At 44.2% G+C, this 22,593-nt stretch overlaps 1 protein-coding gene across 2 annotated transcripts in view; it reads left to right on the top strand.

Moving 5' to 3' along the window:
- Nucleotides 1-22,593, top strand: part of VPS53 (VPS53 subunit of GARP complex) — a 62,853-nt gene that overhangs the window by 7,998 nt on the left and 32,262 nt on the right. For both annotated transcript variants that reach the window (XM_041423056.1, XM_041423055.1), the window contains exons 5-11: nucleotides 10,349-10,435; nucleotides 10,683-10,798; nucleotides 11,920-12,039; nucleotides 17,323-17,401; nucleotides 18,251-18,394; nucleotides 20,213-20,355; nucleotides 21,515-21,656. In XM_041423056.1, coding sequence (XP_041278990.1) covers nucleotides 10,349-10,435; nucleotides 10,683-10,798; nucleotides 11,920-12,039; nucleotides 17,323-17,401; nucleotides 18,251-18,394; nucleotides 20,213-20,355; nucleotides 21,515-21,656 — 831 coding nt within the window. The remainder of the gene's footprint in view (nucleotides 1-10,348; nucleotides 10,436-10,682; nucleotides 10,799-11,919; nucleotides 12,040-17,322; nucleotides 17,402-18,250; nucleotides 18,395-20,212; nucleotides 20,356-21,514; nucleotides 21,657-22,593) is intronic.

Below are 22,593 nucleotides of genomic sequence, written 5' to 3'. Positions count from 1 at the left end.
CACCAGCCTACCCAATCCCTTTTTCAGACACCAGTGATCCAGGCAGGTTCCTAGAAGAAAAGCTGAGGTTCATCAGCGTTGCCAGCCTGGGTTTTTTGGAGGAGAAGGGGTTATTTACCACCTGAGGCCAGCAAGGAACTTGCCAAAGCTGTCTTGTGGAGGAGCCTTGTTGAGAGCTGCACCTTCCCAGCTGTCCAGGAGAGGGGAGCCCAGCCTTGGTTTTGAGAGCAGGATAACATTTTCAGAGGAATTTAAATCCCATGTCTGACCCAGTGGGGAATATGGAGTGTGCAGCTCTGGAAATGTGCTCTCTCTGCTCCTTAAGGAAAAGGAGACCTTAGGGATAGGAAGTCCAAAATCCTGATTGCACATCCAGCTGCTCCAGCTGTGGTGGAGTCTCCTGTCCTGTCTGGCTGGGATGATGGTTGGGATAACACTTCTGTGCCCCCCTGCCTGCTGAGCAGGGCTTTGAGGTGAGTTGTAGCTATGAGAAAGCATTTCAGTAAGAAATTTACATGTGAAAATAGCTTTTTTTTTTTTTTCTTTTTTTTGTTTATCAGCTTTTAAACTGTTCCCCAAACAGTCTTGCTCATGTACACGTGTGTGGATAAATTAGCAGCAAGGTGTCTGAAAAACCAGATTCTGAGTCTAAAAATAAAGGCCATCAAATAGATGTGGCCCCAAAAGAGTTATTTAAGCAGCTCTAAAGACAGGAATGCTCCCTTCCCCACAAACGTTTCCCAGTTCAAAGCATCTGCCTTTTTGAAATTTTGCCCTAGAATTTCCTCCAAATGCAAAAGCCTTAAAATAGTCTGGCTCATTTGGCTTCCCCTTCCTGGGGATATTTCAGTAAAATCTGCAGACAATGCCCCGACCCTCAGAAATTATCTCACTAATGATCCTTTTATGGGAGGAAACAACAGCTGTGGGTGGAACATTCCTCTGTAGGGTGTAACAAAATTTTCCTTGGGACTCCCAGACTTGGACTATTTTGGATGCCTTGGGAGAGGCTGGGAATGCAGGAGCTGCTGTGCTTCAGTTGTAACAGTTTCTAGGGAGCCAGTGCTACGCAGATTTTTCCTCTGGAAGGTTTTTTGTTTTTTTTTTTCCCTTCAGAGCTGCTGCTGCTGAATTGGAGAGTGGGCTGACCTTGCTGGGAGCTGCAGCCCAGTTGTGGCATAATTTCCTCTGTGCCCTAGGGTGCAGTATAAAAAGTTCCCATAGATTTTTCCACGGAGCGTTTAACGCTCCCCGTATGGTTTGATGTGTCACTCCTCAGTTGTGTTTATTGCTGGAGCTTCTGCATGGACTGGCTGTAATTTTTCTGACAGTTGCTGACATGCCTTTACTGGTTGTTTGGCTGAAGCTGCTTCACCTATCAGGCTTTTGTCCTTGTAATAAGGAGCCTCTGCATTTGCTGCTGGTTTAACCCTTGGCAGTGTCTCTGCAACCAGGGTGAGGTGGATTCAGCTGAAATCCATTTTGGAAAGAATCAAGAGCCCCAGAGCAGTCCCAAGATCCCAAATGGATCTGTGGCTTGGTAGTTTGAATCTAAATAAAACCCAGCAAACTTCTTTCTGTTATCCCTGGTCCATCTTTCCCTTCCTGCCCTGTGTAAGTGACTGAAGTTGCATCAAACAAGGTGTTTCAGAGAAAAATGTGGTTTATTGCTTAATGTGTCTGACTCCGTTAGGGTCTGGCTCAGTTAGTGCTAGAACAAAGTTAAGTGTTAACCAGAAGAGCAAGTGGATGTGCCTGGTCTGGGAAAAGCTTTGGATGTTTCTCATGGCTGAAGATACTGGCTGATAACTTGGATTGCTTTGGTTGGCTCCTTCTTTGTTTTGCTCCATTAAAACAGTGATATATATTTTCTTTCTCATAACTCCAGCAGTACAAGAAAAGGGATGGCAGCTGCTGTGCTCAAATAATAGGAATATATCCTTGCTGCCCAGACAGTTCAGTTGGCCATCCCATCTTCTGGTCAGCCAGGGCTGTCCTTTCTCCTGGCATGTGAAAATGAACATCTGGGCTCTGCAGCTGTGGGGAGACTCTGCCTGCCCTGCCCTGGGTGTGCTGCAGTGTCTGGCAGTGTTTGAGTGGAAGGAGGAGGCTGTGTCTGGCAGAGGAAAATGCCCACAGGTTGTGGGTTTGACAAGGTCATAGCTGGAAATATGTGAAATACTCCCCTGGTTTTTCTTTTATTTTCTTTAAATAGAGATCAGGAAACACTTTGCAGAATCAATAGAGGGAGGAAGGAGGAGATGAAGATAGAGAGGGATGCAGGTGCTGCAGAGGGCAGTGGGAGTGGGGTCCTCTGCTGCTTTTCTGAGCAGTGTCCTGAGCCCCAGGGCAGCTGCTGGGTGGTGTCACCACAGTCAGTGGCTTGTCCTGGGTACAGCAGTGTCAGCCTGGCAGGCAGGGAGGTGCTTTTGTGCTCTGTGTGCATAAACCTGCTTAAGAAGCTGCTCTGTTGCTTCAGCCTCCCTCCTTCACCTCCACCTCCTTGGGTGGAAGTGACTTTTCTGGCTGCAGGTTGTGTTCCATGCTGAACTGAGGCACTCAGTGCCTGCACATCTCCTACCCTAGGCACTTTCCTGGCATTTATTTATTTATTTAAACACATGCTCACTTCCAGACATCAAATTCCAGTGCTGCTTCCTTGGCCCCAGTGCCCAGGTTTGGCTCATGTGGAAGGTGTTGATGTGCCCCCGCTGCTGGGACAGCACTGACTGTCATAATCTTTTAATAAATAATTACATCTAGGTCTCTGAAATATGTGGGGGCTATTTTGTGTCACAATCCCTGATGTTGTAAGCACCATCTCTCAGTTCTATTCATTCTCTCCTGCCTGGCTAAGCTTTATCACCTGGATTTTTATGAATGGGTCATTATTCTGAAATGTGAGCATATGAAATATGACTAGTGTTAGATTTCAATACCTTTTTAAGATAGTGAATGGATTGGGGTTAAATATGGCGTTTTAAGCTGTGTGACTTCATATATTTTATGAAAAGTCATGCCACAGATTCTGTAAGGCTGCAGCTGAGTGATTAAAGTCCCATAATACTCTTTTGTAAGCCATGAATAATAAGCAGGAGCTGAGCTGCCAAAATGAATCAAAAGTGAGTTTCATTCAGAGTCATTTCCCTAGTGAATTGTGACAGCTGGACAATGTCCTTCCCTTGTAGTGACACTGAGCTTTTTCTAGCCCAGAACACGTTCAGTGAACAAGGTTTCAGGTGAATGGCATGCCAGGAAGAACTAGTGCTGTTTATTCTCATGCTGGCATAACTTTTGCCATCTGCTGCAAGGCAGGAGCAAGTCTGAGCTTGACCTTGCCTTGTGCTTCAGCTCAGGGGATGTTCCTGTCCTGCAGCCTGGGGCTGGGATGGGGTTGTGCTGGTGCTGTTGGAGGCACTGCAAGCTGCAAACTGTGACCAGTCCTGTGTGGCTTTGATGCCAACAAAGCAAGTAACCCAGCCTGAAAACAGAATTCCAAACAGGCAGGAGATTGTGTCTTATTGTGGATATTTAATTTTTCCCCCCCCCCTTTTTTTTTTTTTTTTTTTTTTTTTGTTGTTGCCTCATATATTTGATGTGTTGCATCCATGCCTATAGCAGGTAACTGACAGGAATTCCACTTGGAAATCCTTGCTTGCAGGGTTCCTGGTGTGCCTGTCCTTTCCCCCTGTTTATATTTGCTTTTAAACTCTTAACCTGTGCTGATTTTGACTGGGGCAGAGAAAGAACCCCATAATTGTGATGAAAATTAACTCTACACAACCCAAACCAGCACATGAACCTGGATACGAATTCATCTTGCAAAATCTGATGTAACCTGAGTGGTTGCTAAACTTACCCCCCACAGAAGTCTAGCTCTGATATTGCAGATGTGGCTCTGAAATTGCAGATGTGGCTCTGAAATTGCAAATATCACCGACTGCAGTGTGCAAACACATCAGCACACAAATCAGCTGGAGTCCCTAAGTCATTTGGTCTTCCCAAATAAATGGAGTGTGCTTTCCCTCTGATCAAGCAGACCCAGGCAGCTCCAGGGAGGGTGAGCAGCACTGCCAGGGGCTCTGGGTTATCCAAGGTGTGTGCTGGGCACAGGGAGGTGCAGCAAACACCTGCAATCAGGGTGTCAACACAAACAGGAGGGCAGAGACTCACAGCTTGGCTATTCTGACGCAGATAAGGAGAATAATGAGTGTCTGCAGAGATTTTGCTACATGATAATAGTGTTTAATTTTGGGCGTGGGGCAAGGCTGTGGCTGCTCACCTGCCACGTGAATGAAGCTGTAGTAACCTGCATGAGGTGATGATGAAGCTGTAGTAACCTGCATGAGGTGATGATGAAGCTGTAGTAACCTGCATGAGGTGATGATGAAGCTGTAGTAACCTGCATGAGGTGATGGTGAACCTGTAGTAATGCACCATGAGGTGATGGTGAAGCTGTAGTAACCTGCATGAGGTGATGGTGAAGCTGTAGTAACCCACCATGAGGTGATGGTGAAGCTGTAGTAACCCACCATGAAGCCTGACGAAGCTCTAGAGAATTTACTTTTTAGGTTATGCAATGCCCACAATTAACATTTAAATGGCCACACTGCCCTGGTGCAGATTAGGCACTGTAAAACTCATGTAAAATTACTCACAGGAGCAAGGCCACCCGAACCTCTGTCACAGCACATCAGCACCTTTCTCATAGTGCAGACACCCCTGTGCAGGGCTGGGTGATGCTGTAAAATTTGGGGTGCTGCAGACACCCCTGTGCAGGGCTGGGTGATGGAGTAAAATCTGAGGTGATGCAGACACCCCTGATGCTGTAAAATCTGACAGCTCAGAGAGATGCTGGACCAGCCCAGGGGTGCAGTTCAGGAGTTAAGCTGCAAGGTTTTGGCCAGAACTACCTGGAAATCAGCTGTCACTTCACCCCCTGTGTCTGTCAGTGTTTGTGCAGCTGTTGAGAACGTGGGGTTTGATTTCTAAGCACGATTTGGGGTTAAGTGAAGGGGCAGTTCCAGCAATTTGAAGCTTCGTGCAGCGTTGGATGTAATCTGCTGATATAAAGTGTCCTGTGCAGCCTGAGTGGTTGGGATTGGAGCTGATGACACAAAACTCTCTTCTTCAGTGACAATTGTAGTAGTTATGTACTATTTGCTGAACTGCCAGGGTGGAAATCTGCTAAAATCAAACCCCGGGGTGATGAGCCCTTCAGGTTTGTGTGCTCAGGGAAATCAGCTGGCGCTGTCCTGTGCTGAGACAAGCCCAGGCTTCAGCTGCAGTGGTTTAGCCCTGGCTGTAAAACTTGAGGGTTTTCTCTAAAACGAAATCAGTCTGAGAATGAAAGTAAATTTCCACCCTTCCCCAATCTGGAGGGACTCGTTTGTATGAGGTTTCAGCAGCAGAAAATGTGAGGCTGGTTCCAGTGTGAGAGGGTTGCTTTGAAATCTCCACAGCTGAGGCTCCTCAGAGAATTGGGGATGGGAACTTTATTTTTAGTCGTGGTCTAGATTTTCATTGATCTGGGCTGGAAGTGTGGCAGCAAATGAAAGAAGCATTAACACTCGGTATTCAAGAGCAGGGACCAGGCCAGGAGCATTAAATTCTCAGCATCATGACCACAGCCCTATTTGTAACATTAAAAATACATTTGGATGCTGTGAATTTGGCAGATGTCAAGTGTCTATAAAACACTTGGTAGAGGGCAGCTTTCTGATGTGAATAACAACATTCAATTGAACTATATATTGGCTGGAATCAAATAAAAACAACATGTTTCCAGCACAACACCAGCAAGCAAATAGAAACCATGGAGGTATTTTAACCATTACTGGGGGAAAAAAACCAGTGTTACTTCAGTTAATCCCCAAGCAAGGAAACTTCACCTGAAAATTTGCTTTTTCTCCCACTTCAGTGACATCTTCTAGTAACACACAGGCCTCTTAATTCCTATTTGCATATTTCCTGGTACTGGAGTATTTTCTTGCACAAGATTCCTGATGGGATGCATAAAGAGGTATTTAGAAATTAACACACCCACTAATGAGCTGCTGGTTGATGGGGTGATGTGACAGCTCTGTACCTGGGCTGGAAGGGGAGGAGGAGGCTGTGTCCATCTGCAGCACTGCAGGCATTTGGAGAGACTGACTGTAATTCACTGGGCTGGTTTTTTTTGGCTGGAATAATTGTTGCTAACACTGTTTTTTTGTGTGTATGAATGTCAGCCTGGTACTGTAAGTCACTGGAACATAACTTTTTAAAGAATGCATCACTTCCAAATTTAACAAACAAGTCACAGTCTGCTCCCACCTCTCGCTTGGGTTGTTTTCTTCCCTCCTTTTGCTGCTTGGAAGATCTGGTGTGAAAAGGTGACACAAGGAATGACGTGTGGTCTGACCTTAGGAGTTGCTTGGGACAGTGCCAAGGAAAGCAATTTTTTGGGCAGTCTCTCAGTGATTCATGGTTTACCTCTGCTCCCTGTTGTTTTACACCGGTGCCTTTGGAGTCTTGTGCTGTCGCATCTCAAGGTGAAGGAGGTTGCAGAGCTGTGGCTGATTCATGGGCTCATTTTTCCCTCCAGCTTTGGAGAATTTGGCAAACAGCAGAGCTGCTCACTGGCTGCCCATCTTACCTGAGCTCAGGCTGTGAGCTGGAGTTGAGTTTTCCATCTCCTGTGTGTGGTGTCTCAGCTTTCTGCTGTGAGCCCAGGAGCTCCCACTGCATAAATACTGGCTGAAAAACATGGATGGCTGAAAAAACATCGTGGCTTTAAACTGGGGGACCCCCCTGTGTGTTCCTCTCCATGAATTATTTTGGGAACTCACTTCTGCAAGGCAGCCCTGGAAGCAGGACACGCCACATCCCCTCCTTCCCTCCTGCATCCAGGATGTGTCGGACACACTAAACCACAGGAGGAGGAATGTGATCCCAGGCTGAAGCCTTGTACATCCACTCTGTGGATGCAGCCTCTCCCCCCGTGGCTGGTCCTGCCAAATTGACTAATTTAGCTGGTCTTTGCTAAATTTACACCGGTCAGAGCATTTGGGAAACCTGGGGTCAAACGTTCGGGAAAAAGCTCGGACACCGCTGGCTCTGCCTCCCAGCCGAGCCCTCTCCATCCACACCGTGGCTCTCAGCTGGTGCTGGCACTCAGAGCTTGCATAAAGTTGAATAAATAATGCTGATGGGTTAATTGTAGCTTGCAGGCTCAGTTGTTGATTAGAGTCATATGGTGTTTTTCCAGTACGTCGCAACCTTCGTTTCAACATCCTCGTTTCGTACAACCACAACAGATCGTGGCTCCGGTCTCGTTATCCATTCGTGGTCCTCTGCCCCCGGAATGAACTGCTGGTGCAGGGAAGGAAATGCAATAACTTCACTGCTGGTTGCTGTTTGGGGTGTGTGCATTTCCGTGTTTCCCAGTTGCACTGGTGAGGAAACCAATAAATCAGTAACGCAAGGTGCCGCAGCTGGGACATCACTGCCTGTCTGTCCTCCAGCATGGGAGCCAGACAGGCTGCAAGAAAAGCAATTCCTAGCCTCTTGAGATTGTTTTTCCTTAGAATTTCTATCCAAAAGAAACCTATTAATAAAACAGTAACAACAGCAGTAAGAAAATGCTTTTAAAATTCATGATTCACCGTTGTAGCAGGAGCAGAGTGTGAAGGGAAATGCATTTTTTTCCTTCAGCATGGCTGTGGTTTCCCCTCTCTTTTTACAGCTGGAAGAACAGTCATTAGTTACATTAATAAACTTCTGTATTGCACCTTGAGCAATTAGACCTACTTTTGTGCCCTAGATGTTGGTTTCTTATCCCTTAATAACACTGTGTATTAAATATGAGGTGTTTTATTATATTTGAAATTTGTTTTTCTATTTCGTTTACTCTGTCTTTATAGTAATTGGGAAGGTGATGGTTTTCTTTCATTATTGGGTAATTTTCTTTGTTTCCTCTACACACAGTATTTTACTCTCAGATGCTATGGTTAGAGTGTGCAGCAAAAAAAAGTTTAATTGATTTCTTTAACTGTCTTCTGGTTCTTCTTAATTGTACATGTGCATGAAATAACATTTTTTTTCTGGTTCTGAACTTCACGCCAGATCTGACAGAGCCCTCCTGACTTTAAAAAAACCAGATTTTCACACAGTATTACTTTCAGCAAATGTTTGAAGAAATAGTTTCACCTCTAAATGTAAATTATACAAATTATACATTCATTATATAAATATATATATAGATTATATAATGCATTGGTGTGTTCTGACTCATGTAAGGAATATGCAGCTTTTTTTTTAGGAGAATAGATAAAGATTTATGTCTCAATGGCTAAGCAAATATTTTGAAGAAAGTTTTAAGGAATGAAACAAGTGTTTATGAGCAATTCTGATTTACTCAAGTTTGCAGTTGAGTTCCCTATGTGGTTTTTTGGTTTTTTTTTTTAAATTTTTAACAGTTATGGAAATGTTTTCCCTTCTCTGAGGGATGAGATGCAGGACTGGAACAGAAGAGCAGCTGCTGTTTGGTCTCTCCCCTGTCCCAGCAGCAGGAGACCACAATTCTTTAATTCATCAGATGGGGCAGAGCTCACATAATCTCATTTGTGTTTTCCCAGAGTTTTTAAGGAGGTGGAAGTGTCAGGACCAGGTGATGACACCAGTTTGCCTTGTTTTTGGCAGTTTTAAGTGCTCAGGGACAGAATCCCATTTTTCTCTGCTCAGTGTGCCAGGGGCAGTTTTTAGGTGGGGATTTTGCCCACCCTGAGTGTGCTGCTTTCCACTGAGCAGCAGCAGCTTGTTCTTCACCCACTTTCCTGTAAAGGCTCTCTGCTATTTTTTATCACAATTATTAAATATCACCATTAGAGAAATAGGTTCTTTTGAAGAAGCTCTGAATTCATGCAGAAAAATCAGCATTTGCTGTTAGTGCTGAAGCAAAGGGAAACAGCAGTTGGCACCTGTGAAGAATTTCAGGCTGAATCTTGAATTTTATACAGACCTATCCAAAGCTCAGACCATACAAAACAGTTGCTGCTTGCTTAATAACCCACTTATTAATTACATTACAGAGTAATGTGCTGCAGGCCTGAGCACAGACACAGAGCTAAATATGTTGAAAAGAGCATTCTTTGCTTCTTTGCTTTGCACTTAATCCACAAGCCTTGAAATGGAGGAGAAAATTGAACTCTCAAAGGAATTGGAGAGGCTGCTAGGGGCTGTTCAGCCACCCTGCAGCACATTTTTGTGTGTTCATGAACAGTGGACATCTGTGACACCAATCCATAAAGTGTTAACTTTCACATGGTTCAGAAAATTTTTCAGAGACTTTTCTTTTCCCCCCCACTCTGGAAAATGAATTATAAACCGTCTCCAGCTTTTATACTTTTTATTATAACCCAGCTATATTCCAGCAAAAGCTCCTGGCAGATAGTTTCCTCATCCATTTCCAAATGAAGATGTGTTAAATTTATTGGCTGAAGGAACTTGTAGCTTGTGCTGTAACCTTGGTCATGGGACTGGATATAAAACCAGAGGGATATGAGCCCACTTAACAGCAGGGAACAAAGTGGAGCTGGAGCTGGAAATGTTATCAGGCTGGGAAGGCAGAACGTGTGGAATTACTGCAGAAGGCAGATTTTGGACATGTGATTTTGGACATGTGGCTTCCTTCTCTGCATCCACGTGTGGTTCACACTGCTTGTGTGAGATCAGGCTGTGCCATGGTTGGATAAAAGGGTGCCCCAAGAAAATAGCACTAAAATCCAGGTGAGAGCCATTGCCTGGGCTCCACCTCTCTACCTGTGCTTAGAAAGAGCCATTCCTCCTGCAGGTGTGTGGGAGGCTGAGCTGCCCATTCCAAAGGAATCAGCATCATGTTTTCCACCAGCATAATGTCCTGCTAATTCAGCAAGGGGTTTGGGCAAGCACTCAGTGTTCTGTATGTGTGTTTTTTATTTATAATTAATGATGAGCATGGAGGTCTTGTGGAGGTTTCATTTTTCTGCTTTAAATATGTGTTGATCAGGAGTAAGTTCTACCTATTTTTCCACACTTAGTCTGTCAAACTATATCCCAGTAACCTTAAAGAGCTGCTTTCATAAAATATCTTGATGAAATTTTGCCAAAGCATTATTGTAAAATGGATAGTGAAACCCTGGCCCACTCAGGTTCAATATTCCAACGTGGTACATTGACTTTTGTTGTGCTGCTGAAATTTTCTTTTTAAGAAAGCTGCTCCCCTCCAGTGCCCCAGCCCCAGGGACTGTTAAGAGCAACTGTGTATTTCTTAGAAAGGTGAAAACTGAATGCAGATTTTCTTTCCACTCTGACCTTGTTTCTTTTCCAGGCCCTGGAAGAAGCCCAGAAAGCCATTCAACAGCTCTTTGGTAAAATTAAGGATATTAAAGACAAGGCTGAAAAATCTGAACAAATGGTGAGCAGCACTTTCTTTCTGGCCTTTGAAAGGGAGGGGACACTGACTTTTCCTGTCAGTAATATTTTTTGTCCTTGGTCCTGGCTGGTTGGTGATTTCCTACTGAGCCTGTGTTGAACCTGTGGTGTCCACAGGGCTGCTGAGCTGACACCTCTGCAGTCCCAAAGAGGAGAGAGTGGCTTCCCATCTCCTGAAAATTCCATTGCTGGGGCTTGATACTCAACCAGAATCCTTTTTCACTCACTAGGTGAAGGAAATCACCAGGGATATCAAGCAGCTGGACCATGCCAAGCGTCACCTGACCACCTCCATCACCACCCTCAACCACCTCCACATGCTGGCAGGGGGGGTGGATTCTCTGGAGTAAGTCTGGGAATTCCTGGTGTGAAGTTTGTGCAGTGTTCTCTATGGGTCTGTCCCAGCCTGCCTAGTTTTTTGGGGGGAATTTTGCTCCCAAGTTTGGATTTCTGCTGGCAGATCTGTGTTGCTCTGAGTGACCCCCAGCCTGTGTTGTTGTGTTTCACAGTTTGCAGCATTGATTGCTTGAATTGCTCTGTTGATCCTTGGTGATAAGGAATGAGTCTGGCTTCATTAAGGAGTAGGACAGCCTGTTAGGAATCCTCATTAGGGATGTGCTTTTGGGAATCTGGGAGGATTTTTGTCACTCTTGTATCTAAAACTGCAGTGGGTTTTGGTAAAGCTCTGCTCTAGTTTTCATTCTAGCATGAGTTTAAGGAAACCTTGCAGCTTGTACTGTGTGTGAATTGGGGGTTAAATATTCCTAATAATCCTTTTTGGTTTTTTTTAATATGCCTGAGGAACACATAGTCTAGGAAAATACAGGTTTTTTTACATGTTGCATCTGTGAAGTTGCACAGCCTGTTCTTGGTTTGTAGCGAATCCTGCACGAACGCCGGGTCGTGAAGTGCTGAGAATTAAATTTTACTTAGCCTGCTGTCTCCACTGGAATGATCCTAAAGGATGATATAAAAATAAATTAACTTGATTTTCTTTTTTTTTTTCTTTTTTTCTCCCTGTCAGTTCCCTGTGAAAGTTATTAACAGAGAAGTCAAGGCTAATGGCTTTTCAGCATCGTTCTCCTCCAGAGAAGCTTTAACTCACACTTTGTGTGTGATGATGAATGGCTTCACTCAGGTCATTACAGTGAAATAACATTTACTGCCTCCAGACCCATACTGGGAAGCGGATGCATTCAGTAGTTTACATGTTCCTTGCCAAGTGTTGCTTTTGACATTTATGTTTTTTTGGAGGCATTGTTAGATTTGTGCCAGATTGGTTTATTTTAGCATCGCTTAAGTGAAATTTTAATGCTGCCTTGGAATGTTAATGAAGGGCTGTGTATTTTAGAAAAATAAATGTCAATAAGGACCAGCATGACCCAGTGGGGATGAAGTAACCTGGTGGAATTACCACCCAGGATTTTCATTGAATCTGCCTTTGTAAATCTTTAATTTCCTCTGCAGGGCTATGACCAGGAGGAGACAATATGGGGAAGTTGCCAACCTTCTCCAAGGTGTGGTGAATGTGTTGGAGCACTTCAACAAATACATGGGGATCCCTCAGATTCGACAGCTCTCTGAAAGGTAAAAGGTTCAAATCCTTTCCTGCTGGGGAGGAAGAGTAGGAAATGTCTTAGGCAGGTTCAAGGTCTCAAGGATGTGAAGCTTGGACATGGTCCTTGGAGCTTCCTTACAGCCAGAACAAACAGGTTAAAACTGGGCAGAGTTTGCACAAATCTGGAGCAGCCCATTCTGTTCAGCAGCAGTAATTAGTGTGGATGTAACTCACTCTTTGCTTTTTACTGGCTGGCTTTTCATTTTCTCACCTGGAGGAGCCTGTGGAAGTGCAGGTTGTTGTGTGTGATGTTCCCATGCAGGTGTTTTTGTGAGCCCTGAGGTGATGCTCTCTCCTGCTCTGTTCAGCCCAGTGATGGAGCCCAGCAGCCTGGCATGAGGCACAAATCTGTTCCTGCACGTGGTGATGTCTGGGCCCCTTTGTGCCTCACCAGGAGCCTCACTGCTGCTGAGCTGCTGCCAGCCTGCAGAGCCCCAGGGCTTGGACAGGCAGGATTTCTCCTCCTGCCTTTGCCAAGCTTGGTTATTCTGAGCACCTTCAGTTTCTTCTGCCAAAACCTGCTCCCATTGCCCAATTCTGCTGAGGTTTGAGGCTTATAGCCAATCTTCTGCTGGGCTTGTGCAGCTTTGGTTTTCTGGAGTTACACTAATTTGGGGAGGTTTGGTGCAAGTCCCCACCACCCTCAGCAGGTGAAGGCTCAGGGGTCACTAAGCCACCATTTCTCCTCAGTCTTGGCTTCATTTGGGATGTGACAGCTGGGAGTGGAGGGAACAAGGTCCTCCCTGTTCTAGGGGATAGTGCTGTCCCTCCCTGAGGTGACTTTGCTCATTACTGAGGTGCTCAAAGGAGTCTTCCAGGCACAGTCATTAATTGTTTTTTTGTGCCTCCCTTTGCTAAGACAGCAGCTGGCTCCCTGTGTTGTCCAGTGATGGAAACAGAGTTTGAATGATTTGTTTGTAATGTTTTCATGTAAATCTGTTGGACTTTCTTTATGGTATAGACACCTCTTCCAGAAAACACAGATGGAATCCATGAAACAGAGCAGAAGAAAAATCCACTATAAATCTAGAGAAGGGATGGGGCCTTGTTTAACAAAGCATTTGACCATAAGCATTTGCTTAAATGAACATGAACATCAAGGAAATGTAAACATATGTCAGTGCTTTTCTGAGTTGAGGCTGTTGTCTATTCCAACCTTGTGCTCAGAGAGGTTGCTTGCAGTGGTAATGCCCTTTGGGCAGAAACCTGCTGTCATTGGCCATTTTAAGGCCAAATATCATTTAAACCTTGCTCTGGAATCCTGGCTGGTTTTCCCTTTCTGGTGGATGATTATTTAATACTTTTGTAGTTGCTGATTGTTGTAGAAACCAATTCAGGCTCCTGCTACCAGGCAGGGTGGTTTTGAGTCACGCCAGCGAGACTGGCAAGGACATGGAGGAAAACTTCTTTTGTTTTATTCTCCCTTCAAGATAAGGATCTGAAAAGCTCAAGAAAGTCTGTTCCTCCTATTTTTAGAATTGCCTCGGCAGGGTTTTCCTTCCAGTGTTTATACAGGGAGAGCTGCACCATCTGGTAGTGATAGAGGAGGCTGCTTGTGGGGTGAAAGGAGCTGCTCTGGGGTGCTGCTCAGAGCTCTTTACTGCTCCACATCCAGGCAGAAAATTCCTGCAGGGAGGTCCATGGTACCATCATTCTGCTTTTGGGGTTTGACTCCGTGGCTGTGTGTTAGGGCCTGGGTTGGAGTTGACTTTTCCCTCTCTTTTGCTTGGAAATCCTTTTGTGATTCATGAAACATGACAGGAAGTTTGCCTGGCTTCTTGCAGGGGTATTTTTAGGCTGTGAAATTGCTGGGGTTTGATATCTCATGGATTTGTTTTAATGGTGCAAGTGAAGCCTCTAGGATGTTTGAGAAGGCAAGAAATGCTTTAGTAGATGTTGGCACAGACCTGTGACAGTAACCAATGTCTGTTATATACAATAAGCCCTTTATATACACTGCTAAAGGAGCAGATTCTGTTGCTTTCTGAAATAAAAAGCCTCTTTTTTCATGGTGTGAATGGAGTGAAGCCAAGTATGAATGGGAAACCATGGGAAGGAGAAGTGCCTGCTTGGTGGTGTTGGATGTGCTCTTTGTCATGGGGTATTCAATTTAGGCTGCTGCTCCTGGATGCTGTGAGAAGTAATGATGTGGTTTTAATGTTGTTTTCCACCTGTTCTGTCCCTTTGAAAATAACCAAGCCAAAATCCCCCTGTAAGGATTCATTGGAAACCTGGACTGAACTCTCAATTAGTTGGCTTCTTGTGCTGATCCTGTTGAGTATTGATGTAAGAATGTCACAGTTCATAGCCAAATGTAAATATTTTCCTAAGAGTGTTCCTAAAGCAATTTCTAATGCAGTGCATTGGTAGCTGTTGTAGTAAACAGGAATATTTTCTTATCTCTCAATCCTCTGCTGTTTTCTGTCTGTGGAGGGCTGTACAATTAGTGGTCCCAAACCCACCCAGAAAAAATGGTCTTGCAGGCCTAGCAGATAGTGGAAAAAAGCCTGGAAAGTATTTAGGAGAAAGATAATTATAAGTTTGCCACAGGAAAACAGGCTGGCTCAGCCTCTTTTTATCTCAGCAAGCTGCCAGGCATGGTTTAAGATTTCTGGTAGCTTTGGCTAAAGGAATTGTGGTTTCTAGTAATTGAATGTCATTTGAAACATAGCAGTGGGTTTTCTTGTTTTTATTTTTTAAAGGCAGGGGAAACGGGGAACAAAAGCCACTAATAATAAAACAGAAACCAGAGAAACAGAAATCATTAATAGCTGGATAACCAGAGGGTTTGGCAAGCCCAGGAAAAGGCAATTCCCTGCTGTGTGGGATGGCTGCTGGGATATCCCAATTTCTGGGGAACCTACCCAGGGAAAGAGACCCTTATCAAACCCCCCTGAGGCTCTGAGAGATCCTAAATCTCTGACCTGGGCTTGCTGAGCCAGCTCACCTGGTGAAGTGGTTCCACACACCCTCAGGCACGTGCAGGGTTGAATTTCCAGGTTTTTATGGCTGCAGTGTCCACTGCATGGAGAATATTCTGAATGAATATTCTGAATTATTGCACAGCTGACAGCTTTCCCCAGGAGCAATAATCTCCAGTGGCTGAAGCAAGTGCCCCCCTTGTCCTCTGCCTGAGGCAGTTGAGCTCCAAAGAGGTAGAATAAAGGTTTTCTTGCTTTTGAGTGTGTTCATAATTGTGAAAATAATTGACTGTATCTGTGTGTGTGGTTATATAAAAAGTGGTTTTTACTGAGAGGGCACTGGGGCTCCCTGTCCTTGCTCACACCTAAACTTTTGGCTACTTGGATGGCTCTGCCCTGTCCCTCTCTTAGAAAATATGAAGGAAAAAAAAAACAAAAACAACTCAAACTTGTTCTCCCTGCCTGCTTTTGAGAGATTTTTTTTATGCAGGACCTATTTTTAAAAAATACATATTTTAACATCCCACTTGAGCAAGGCATTCCTGCAAGTTTCTTAATTTAAGGATATGAGAATCCCCATTAAGATTATCCTTAAGTACTTTCCTGAATCACAGCCTAAAACAACAAAGCTTGTGGACAGGGCTTTTAACTGCTTGACAGAGGCTCTTTTAAATTTGTTGAGTCTTTAGGAATCTGGCTGCTGCTCTTTTCAGTGCCTCCACTGTGCTGCACTGCAGCTGTTGTCAAACAGAAAGGTCCCCACAGCCACTGAGAAGGAAAGGAGTATCACTGCTAATAGCTTCCAGTTGTTCATACAAACTCACTAATTTCTGTGACTCCTAATTCTACACACATCTTTTTTTCTGGGTTATTTAAAAGAGAAAAAAAAAAAAAAACCAGTCTTTTTAGTGTCTATTTTTTTCTTTTTTTTTTCTTTTTTTCCCACTTCTTTTCCTGGAGAATGAAAGGTTTGTTTCTGTGATATTTTCTCACACAAGCTACAAGTGCTTTCTTGTAGAATTTAAGCAGGAGTAGACCTGTAGCTGTGGCTTCCTCCTTACTGATTAAATTCCCCACTCCTATTTCGACATATTAGTGAATTCCTTTTGTTTCCCACTTATGAAGTTGTTAACTGGATGTCTTTACCTGGAAGAGTAGAGGAGTCTCTGAACATTCCTGTGAAGCAGAGAGCTTAAGTGAGAATTATTTTTGACACTGCAGGCAGGAAGCTTTTCCAACAAAATCCCCATAAATAAATCCTGAGGAAGGCAGGTCTTACATCCAGTTAGATCACAGATATAAAGTTATATTTCAGCCATCAATTTTAAACGACTAGAATTTTCTGTATTTGGCGCCATGAAAGAATCCAGCATTGTCAGATCATCTCGTGGGGTTTTGCTGCTAATGGAACTCGAATGGGAAGATTAAAGAAGCAGATCATTCCTTGATAAGGTTGAGGAGTCTTAAACAAGCACAAAAAAAAATTCCCAAGTCTTCTCCCCACAGTCTGAACAAACATTTTCACAACAGTAAATGTCGCCAGCCTTGCTGAAGTATCAATCTCAGTGGAAAAATCCACTGTTGGAGTGATCAGTTTAGACCTGAAAGCCTTTCCAGTATAATAAAAACTGATGGAAGAATTCAAGGGCTGCAGAGGGATAGAAGTGCCTCACTGTTTGCTTTGGCACTTCCTAGTGTGTGTAGGCATTTCCATTTCCCTAGAAGTATCAATTAAGCTGTATTGACTTTTATTTCTGGAAATTGGAAGCTTTATTCTCTCAGCCAAATAAAGGGCAAGGTTGTGGTTTATTCTACTCCCGTTTCATACCTTTTACTCTTTTGTGCTTCTGTAAGACAGTGAGAATTTATGGGCTAAAACTGCTGCCAGCTGTATTCATTTAGAAGTGGATCAGTACACCTGGAGCTGTGGAAGGTTCCTGGTGAAGATTGAGACATTGTGAAGCTTTTTACTTGTTGGAAACATATTTCTGTTGAAATGTGGTGAACAGAAATGAATTTCAGTGTAGATCACACTGGCATTAAAGGCCTTTCAAATAGCTGATTAACCGGCCCTCATTGAAATATTAAATGGCAGCAGGGCAGGAGAATCCAGGACATGTTCTGCTGCAGCTGAGGGCTCAGTGCTGCGGGGAATTGTCATTCAGGGAGCAAACACTCTCCCAATTTTCACACACAGACCTTCTGAGTGTGGTTATTTTCTCTTCAGCATCCTTTTGATCCCTTACAAACCTTCCTGCAGCTGCTGCTGTTGCAGCCACCCTGCAGGGAGGTTGTAGAGCACCCCCAAAGCCCCTCCTGTGTCCCCCTCAGGGTGAAGGCAGCACAGAACGAGTTGGGGCAGCAGATCCTGGCTGACTTCGAGGAAGCCTTTCCTTCCCAAGGTACAAAGGTAAAGTTCTCATTTTCCCTCTTCCTCCCATTGAAAAGTGTCACTGAAAACTCTTCAGTATGATTGTTGTTTGATTTAATCTCATTTTTCTTCTGGGTTTGGTCCCTGCCTGTTTCAGGAGTTTCTTTAGAAAGCAAATTTCTCACTCTGGTGGGGGGAAGTGCCACCCTTCCCTTCACTCTGCACACAGCTCCTGCAAGAGGGCTGCAGCCAGGCAGGGAATGCCCAAGAATTCATCTCTGGCGTTTCCTTGGGGTCTCACCCAGCCCCTGGTTATTTGTTAGTCACAAAAATCAGTGTTTTGTTCAGAGGAAGCCAAGCACAGGCTGGCTGTTGACACAGTGCCACCAAGTTTGTGTCTGGTTTACTCTGCACAGATCTGGGCTGGGGCTGAAGCACCAACTGTGCTTCCCCAGCATTGTGCATCCAAACATTTGCAAACAGTAAGGGGAGTAGGTGTGAATTTGAATTTACTTCCAAGAAAACATCAGTTTGTCTTTCAAAGTACCTGCTCTGCTGGTTTCTTCATCCAAGTGACAAGTACAGAAATGAGGAGACTCTTTGGAGCAGTTGGTGGAGGGCAAATCTGTGTCTGTGAGAAGCAGCACCAAAGCAGCTTTTTCTAAAAAAAAAAAATGTTTCTAAATTTTCTGCCTTTACCATGGAACAACTTCATGGTCAGTGAAATGAAAGCAGCTCAGCTTTCATGCAGCAGAAGAAAGATGCAGCAATAAATAAAGAGTAACAGCAGAAAAGAGAATAATAGGAAAGGATAAACCTGGATGCATTTACAATCACCCATTCAACTTATTTAACCTGAAATCATTTTCTTCCTGTTTATTTTGACAGAGGACTGGTGGGCCCAGCAATGTCCTACGTGATGCCTGCCTGGTAGCCAACGTCCTGGATCCCAGGATCAAACAGGAAATCATCAAGAAATTCATTAAACAACACCTCTCAGAGTATCTGGTCCTTTTCCAGGAAAATCAAGATGTAAGGGAAGCTTTGCAAGCTCCATTTGGATTTCATGTTTCAGAAAATTCTTACTTCCACAGGTTCCTGTGGTGAAAAGTTTTTATTCCAAGGGCTTGGAAGCTGATTCTGTGTGTGATCTGGAGTGGCTGATGAGCTGGGAGTTGCTGTTATCTCTGCCAGGATTCTCCCACCTTAGACCTCAGTTTCTCAGATCATCACTGGAAATGTTTTCTCTCCACTTAGAAAATAAACAAATGGATGTTAGATTTATTTCCTGCCCTGCAAAGGGTTGAAAAATGAAACTGTGAAAATTGCAAACTCAATACCAGCCCCCCTGCCCAGACAATCAAGAAACACCCCAAAATGCTTAGAAAGCTGAGGGGGAGGGATTTCTAGAAAGTTCATTATCTTTATAGCTAATTTTTAAACTTCCTGTCTTAATACTAACAACGTCTTTAAAAGTTTACCATAACCTTCTTGAATTTGGTAAAAAAAAAACCACACAAACCAAAATCACCTTTAGATCAAAATATATTTTATCAATTTCAAATGTTTGACGTAGAATAGAGAAAGGCTCAACTGCCTAAGTTCAAATAACATTTTTCCATCAAAGTTTTCTCAATTAATCTTTCTCCTTTTTGACCAGAAAACATAATTTTGATGGGGAAAATGCCATCCTGCTCAGCTTGTAAGAATTTTAGTTGGAGTTTAAATGTGAAAATGTAAGAATCAAGGAATTGCTGCACTCTCGTCCCAGTGTTGAATTTAACCTCTCTGTCTGAAACAAAGAGGGTGGGATCAAATGAAATATTATTGGATTGAGTTTTCAATAATCTCTGCATGATTTAGGAGTACTGTTATCCTCATTTTCAACAGAACTTGCTCTCTTAATTCTCACAAGATAGGATTTTCAGTCTGGCATGTGTTTAAGCACTTGGAATCCCAGAATCATTTAGGTTGGAAAAGACCTTCCAGATCCTTGATTCCAGCTGTGGCCAAGTCCTAAACTGCTAAACCCTGTCCCTAAGTGCCACATCCACACATCTTTTAAACCCTCCTGGCATGGTGACTCAGCCAATTCCCTGGCCAGCCTGTTCCAATGCTTGGTAACCCTTTCTGTGAAGAAATTTTTCCTAATATCCAGTGTGGGATTCGCATTCTGTGAACCTGGGAGAAGCAAGGAGTGATCAAAACAATTCTTATCTCATTTTCTGCTGCTGTGTTTGTTTACAAGTGGAATGCATTGTGGAAGGTTGTTCACCTGAAGGGAATTGGTAATTGGATTCTGGTGTGAGTGTTTTGATTCACTGACCAATTTGAATCCAGGTGTGTGTGTGGGGACTGTGGGCTGAGATGTTGTGCACTGGAGTTGAGTTGAGTGCTTGGCAGATTCAGTTTAGATGTAATGCAATATAATATAGAAGAATATAGTATAATCAGGTAATTAAGTAGCCTTCTGATAAGATGGAGTCCTCCTCACCATTCCTCCTGGATGTTGGGCAAAAATATCACTGATAATCCAAAGCATTCAGAGGGTGTTAATCCATGTAAAATCATCTCTGATTGAGAGAGAGCAGAGCTGCAGCAGCAGCACAGTTCTGAATATTTGCTAAAGATGCTGATGGTGTTAAAAAGTCTTTGTCCTTGGGTTCAGGTGGCCTGGCTGGGCAAGACTGACCAGCACTATGCCTGGATCAAGATGTTAATCCATGTAAAATCGTCGCTAATTGAGAGAGAGAGCAGAGCTGCAGCAGCAGCACAGCTCTGAATATTTGCAATATTTGCTGCTGCTAAAGATGCTGGTGGTGCTAAAAAGTCTTTGTCCCCGGGGTTCAGGTGGCGTGGCTGGACAAGATTGACCGGCGCTACGCCTGGATCAAGAGGCAGCTGGTGGATTACGAGGAGAAGTACGGGCGCATGTTCCCCGCCGAGTGGTGCATGACGGAGCGCATCGCCGTGGAGTTCTGCCACGTCACCAGGTGAGCCCCTCGCTGGGGAGTCACACCCCTCTGAGCACAGAGAGGCAGAACTGCCCCAGGGATTTCTGTAAGAAGCTGGGAGAAAGAGTTGAAACCATTATTATCTCTCTTTCCGTAACTGTCCTTTATAGATGTGGCCGTGGAGTTTGTCCACGTCACCAGGTGAGCCCCTCGCTGGGGAGTCACACCCCTCTGAGCACAGAGAGGCAGAACTGCCCCAGGGATTTCTATAAGAAGCTGGGAGAAAGCTCTGAGAAAGAATTTAAACCTGTATCTCTCTTTCTGTAACTATTGTTTGTAGATGTGATTCTTCAGAGTGTAGTATTCATAGTTCACCAGTAGTGTAAAAGAAGATTCCCAAAGGGCAATAAGGTCTTAAGTCCAGCATTGTTTCTATAAAACCTGTAAATTTCTAATAATAATATAATAATAATAATACCTGTAAATTTCTAATAATACAGTGCCTTTTCATGCTTTCTGATGATAGAGTCTCTGTATTACCTTTGTCTGTCCCAATGCCCCTTCAGTAATACCACACAGCTCCTGCTGCCTCCCAGCTTCCTGATAATAAAAGGTTGGCTTGGTTCCTGCCACGCTGGTCAGTGTCTAAAGGCAGGGTGCAAATGTCTCTCTGGAATTGTCTGTGGTTAAAAGGAAGCGAGGAGTGAAAAGCCTGAGGAGTGTTGCTAAAACGATGAGAAATTGAAGTGATGTGAAAATCAATTTTCAGCGTAACAGAGGTAAAAATCAGCAATATTTCAGGCCAAGTGGAATAGCATGAGCTGACTGTGGTGACCAGGCTCTTTGCCAACCAGAGACAGGGAAGCAGAGGAAGGTGCCAGGTGGAGTCCCAGTAGCACCATTGCCTTTGTTCTGGGACCCCAGTGGGAGTCCCTGTGCTTCCCAAGCTTGGATGCTCAGGGCTTTCCCAACTGGCTGCCAGGAGATGGGGTCCTGTTACCCACAGAGCTCAGAGCAACTGAAATGGGATCTGCTTGTGTTTGAAATGGGATCTGCAAAGCAGTTTTATGTTAGAGAGCCTCTTAGGAATTAGCCTGAATTTTGTGATGAAAGTCTCTCTGGGGAATGGACTGAGTTCCAGTGTTAGGTTTCAGACCTTTATAGAAAACCACATTTGTTTTTCCTACATCTCTTGCAGGGCAGAGCTCTCCAAGATCATGCGCACCAGGGCGAAGGAGATTGAGGTGAAATTGCTTTTGTTTGCAATTCAGAGGACAACCAACTTTGAGGGGCTCCTGGCCAAGCGTTTCTCAGGCTGCACTCTTGCTGATGGCACAGTGGTAAGGGCATTTCTGAAAAACTCTCCTTTGCTCAGGAGGAAGAAACCCCCTCACGTATTGCTCAGGTGGGGGACACTACAAAAGGTGTCACCTGCAGCCTCCCCTTGCTCAGGGTGTTCAGTGGGACCCTGCTCAGTGGCCTGTAGTTAGAAAAGTGATTTTTAGTTGTGTAGATTGTAGAGAAGATGGCATAGAGCTCACAAGAACAAAAAATTCCCTGCTTGTGTGCTTTTTTGATTCTCCAGGGGCCCTGTACTGTTTGAAGCCACAGAGTGGTTATGGTGTGGTTAAATGCCTTGTAATGTTTGTTCTCTACGTGTCAGTGACACATTGCAACTGAAAGTCCTCTCTTCTCCTCAGTTCTGGGTACCACACATTGACCACATGGTACCAGCTTTCAGTCCCACATTGCTGGGTCACTCTGGCTTGCAGGGACATTGTTGGCTTCTGCTTTGTCTCTTTTTGTAGATTGTAGAGGTAGAACCAAGAGAAAAAACTCAGGGAATATCTCTGGAGCCATCTCTGAGCTTTTCCTGCCTGGAATCTCAGCCCAGAGCTCTGCCAGGCAGATGCCCTGGCAGCACAGAGCATGTGTGTTTGGCTTCTCTGTCCAGCTGGTGTCTTGAATCCTGCCTGGATGTGATAATTCAGCCTCCAAGGAAAGCTGCTGGACCTACTGGTCATTTGCTGTGGGTGCTGCTAATTAAAAGAGGAACTCCTGTAAGGTTTTCCTCCTGGCTGAATTTAGATCTCTCAGGAATATGGCTTTATTTATTCTGACAAATCTCATAGAAAATCTGCAGCTTTAATTAAATTGACTTTGCTGGGTTGTTGTAAGTGAGAAAACCAGAAGGGGAGGGTGTGGTCTCAAATGACAGAAAATCTTGTGTTTCCCCCTTTTTGACATGTCTAGAGGCTCTGACACTCTGGCTGTCAT

Source organism: Onychostruthus taczanowskii, unplaced genomic scaffold, assembly GCF_017590055.1.
Source record: "Onychostruthus taczanowskii isolate IOZ18803 unplaced genomic scaffold, ASM1759005v1 scaffold75, whole genome shotgun sequence".
NCBI lineage: Eukaryota > Metazoa > Chordata > Aves > Passeriformes > Passeridae > Onychostruthus > Onychostruthus taczanowskii.
This window is presented reverse-complemented; position numbering and strand designations above follow the sequence as displayed.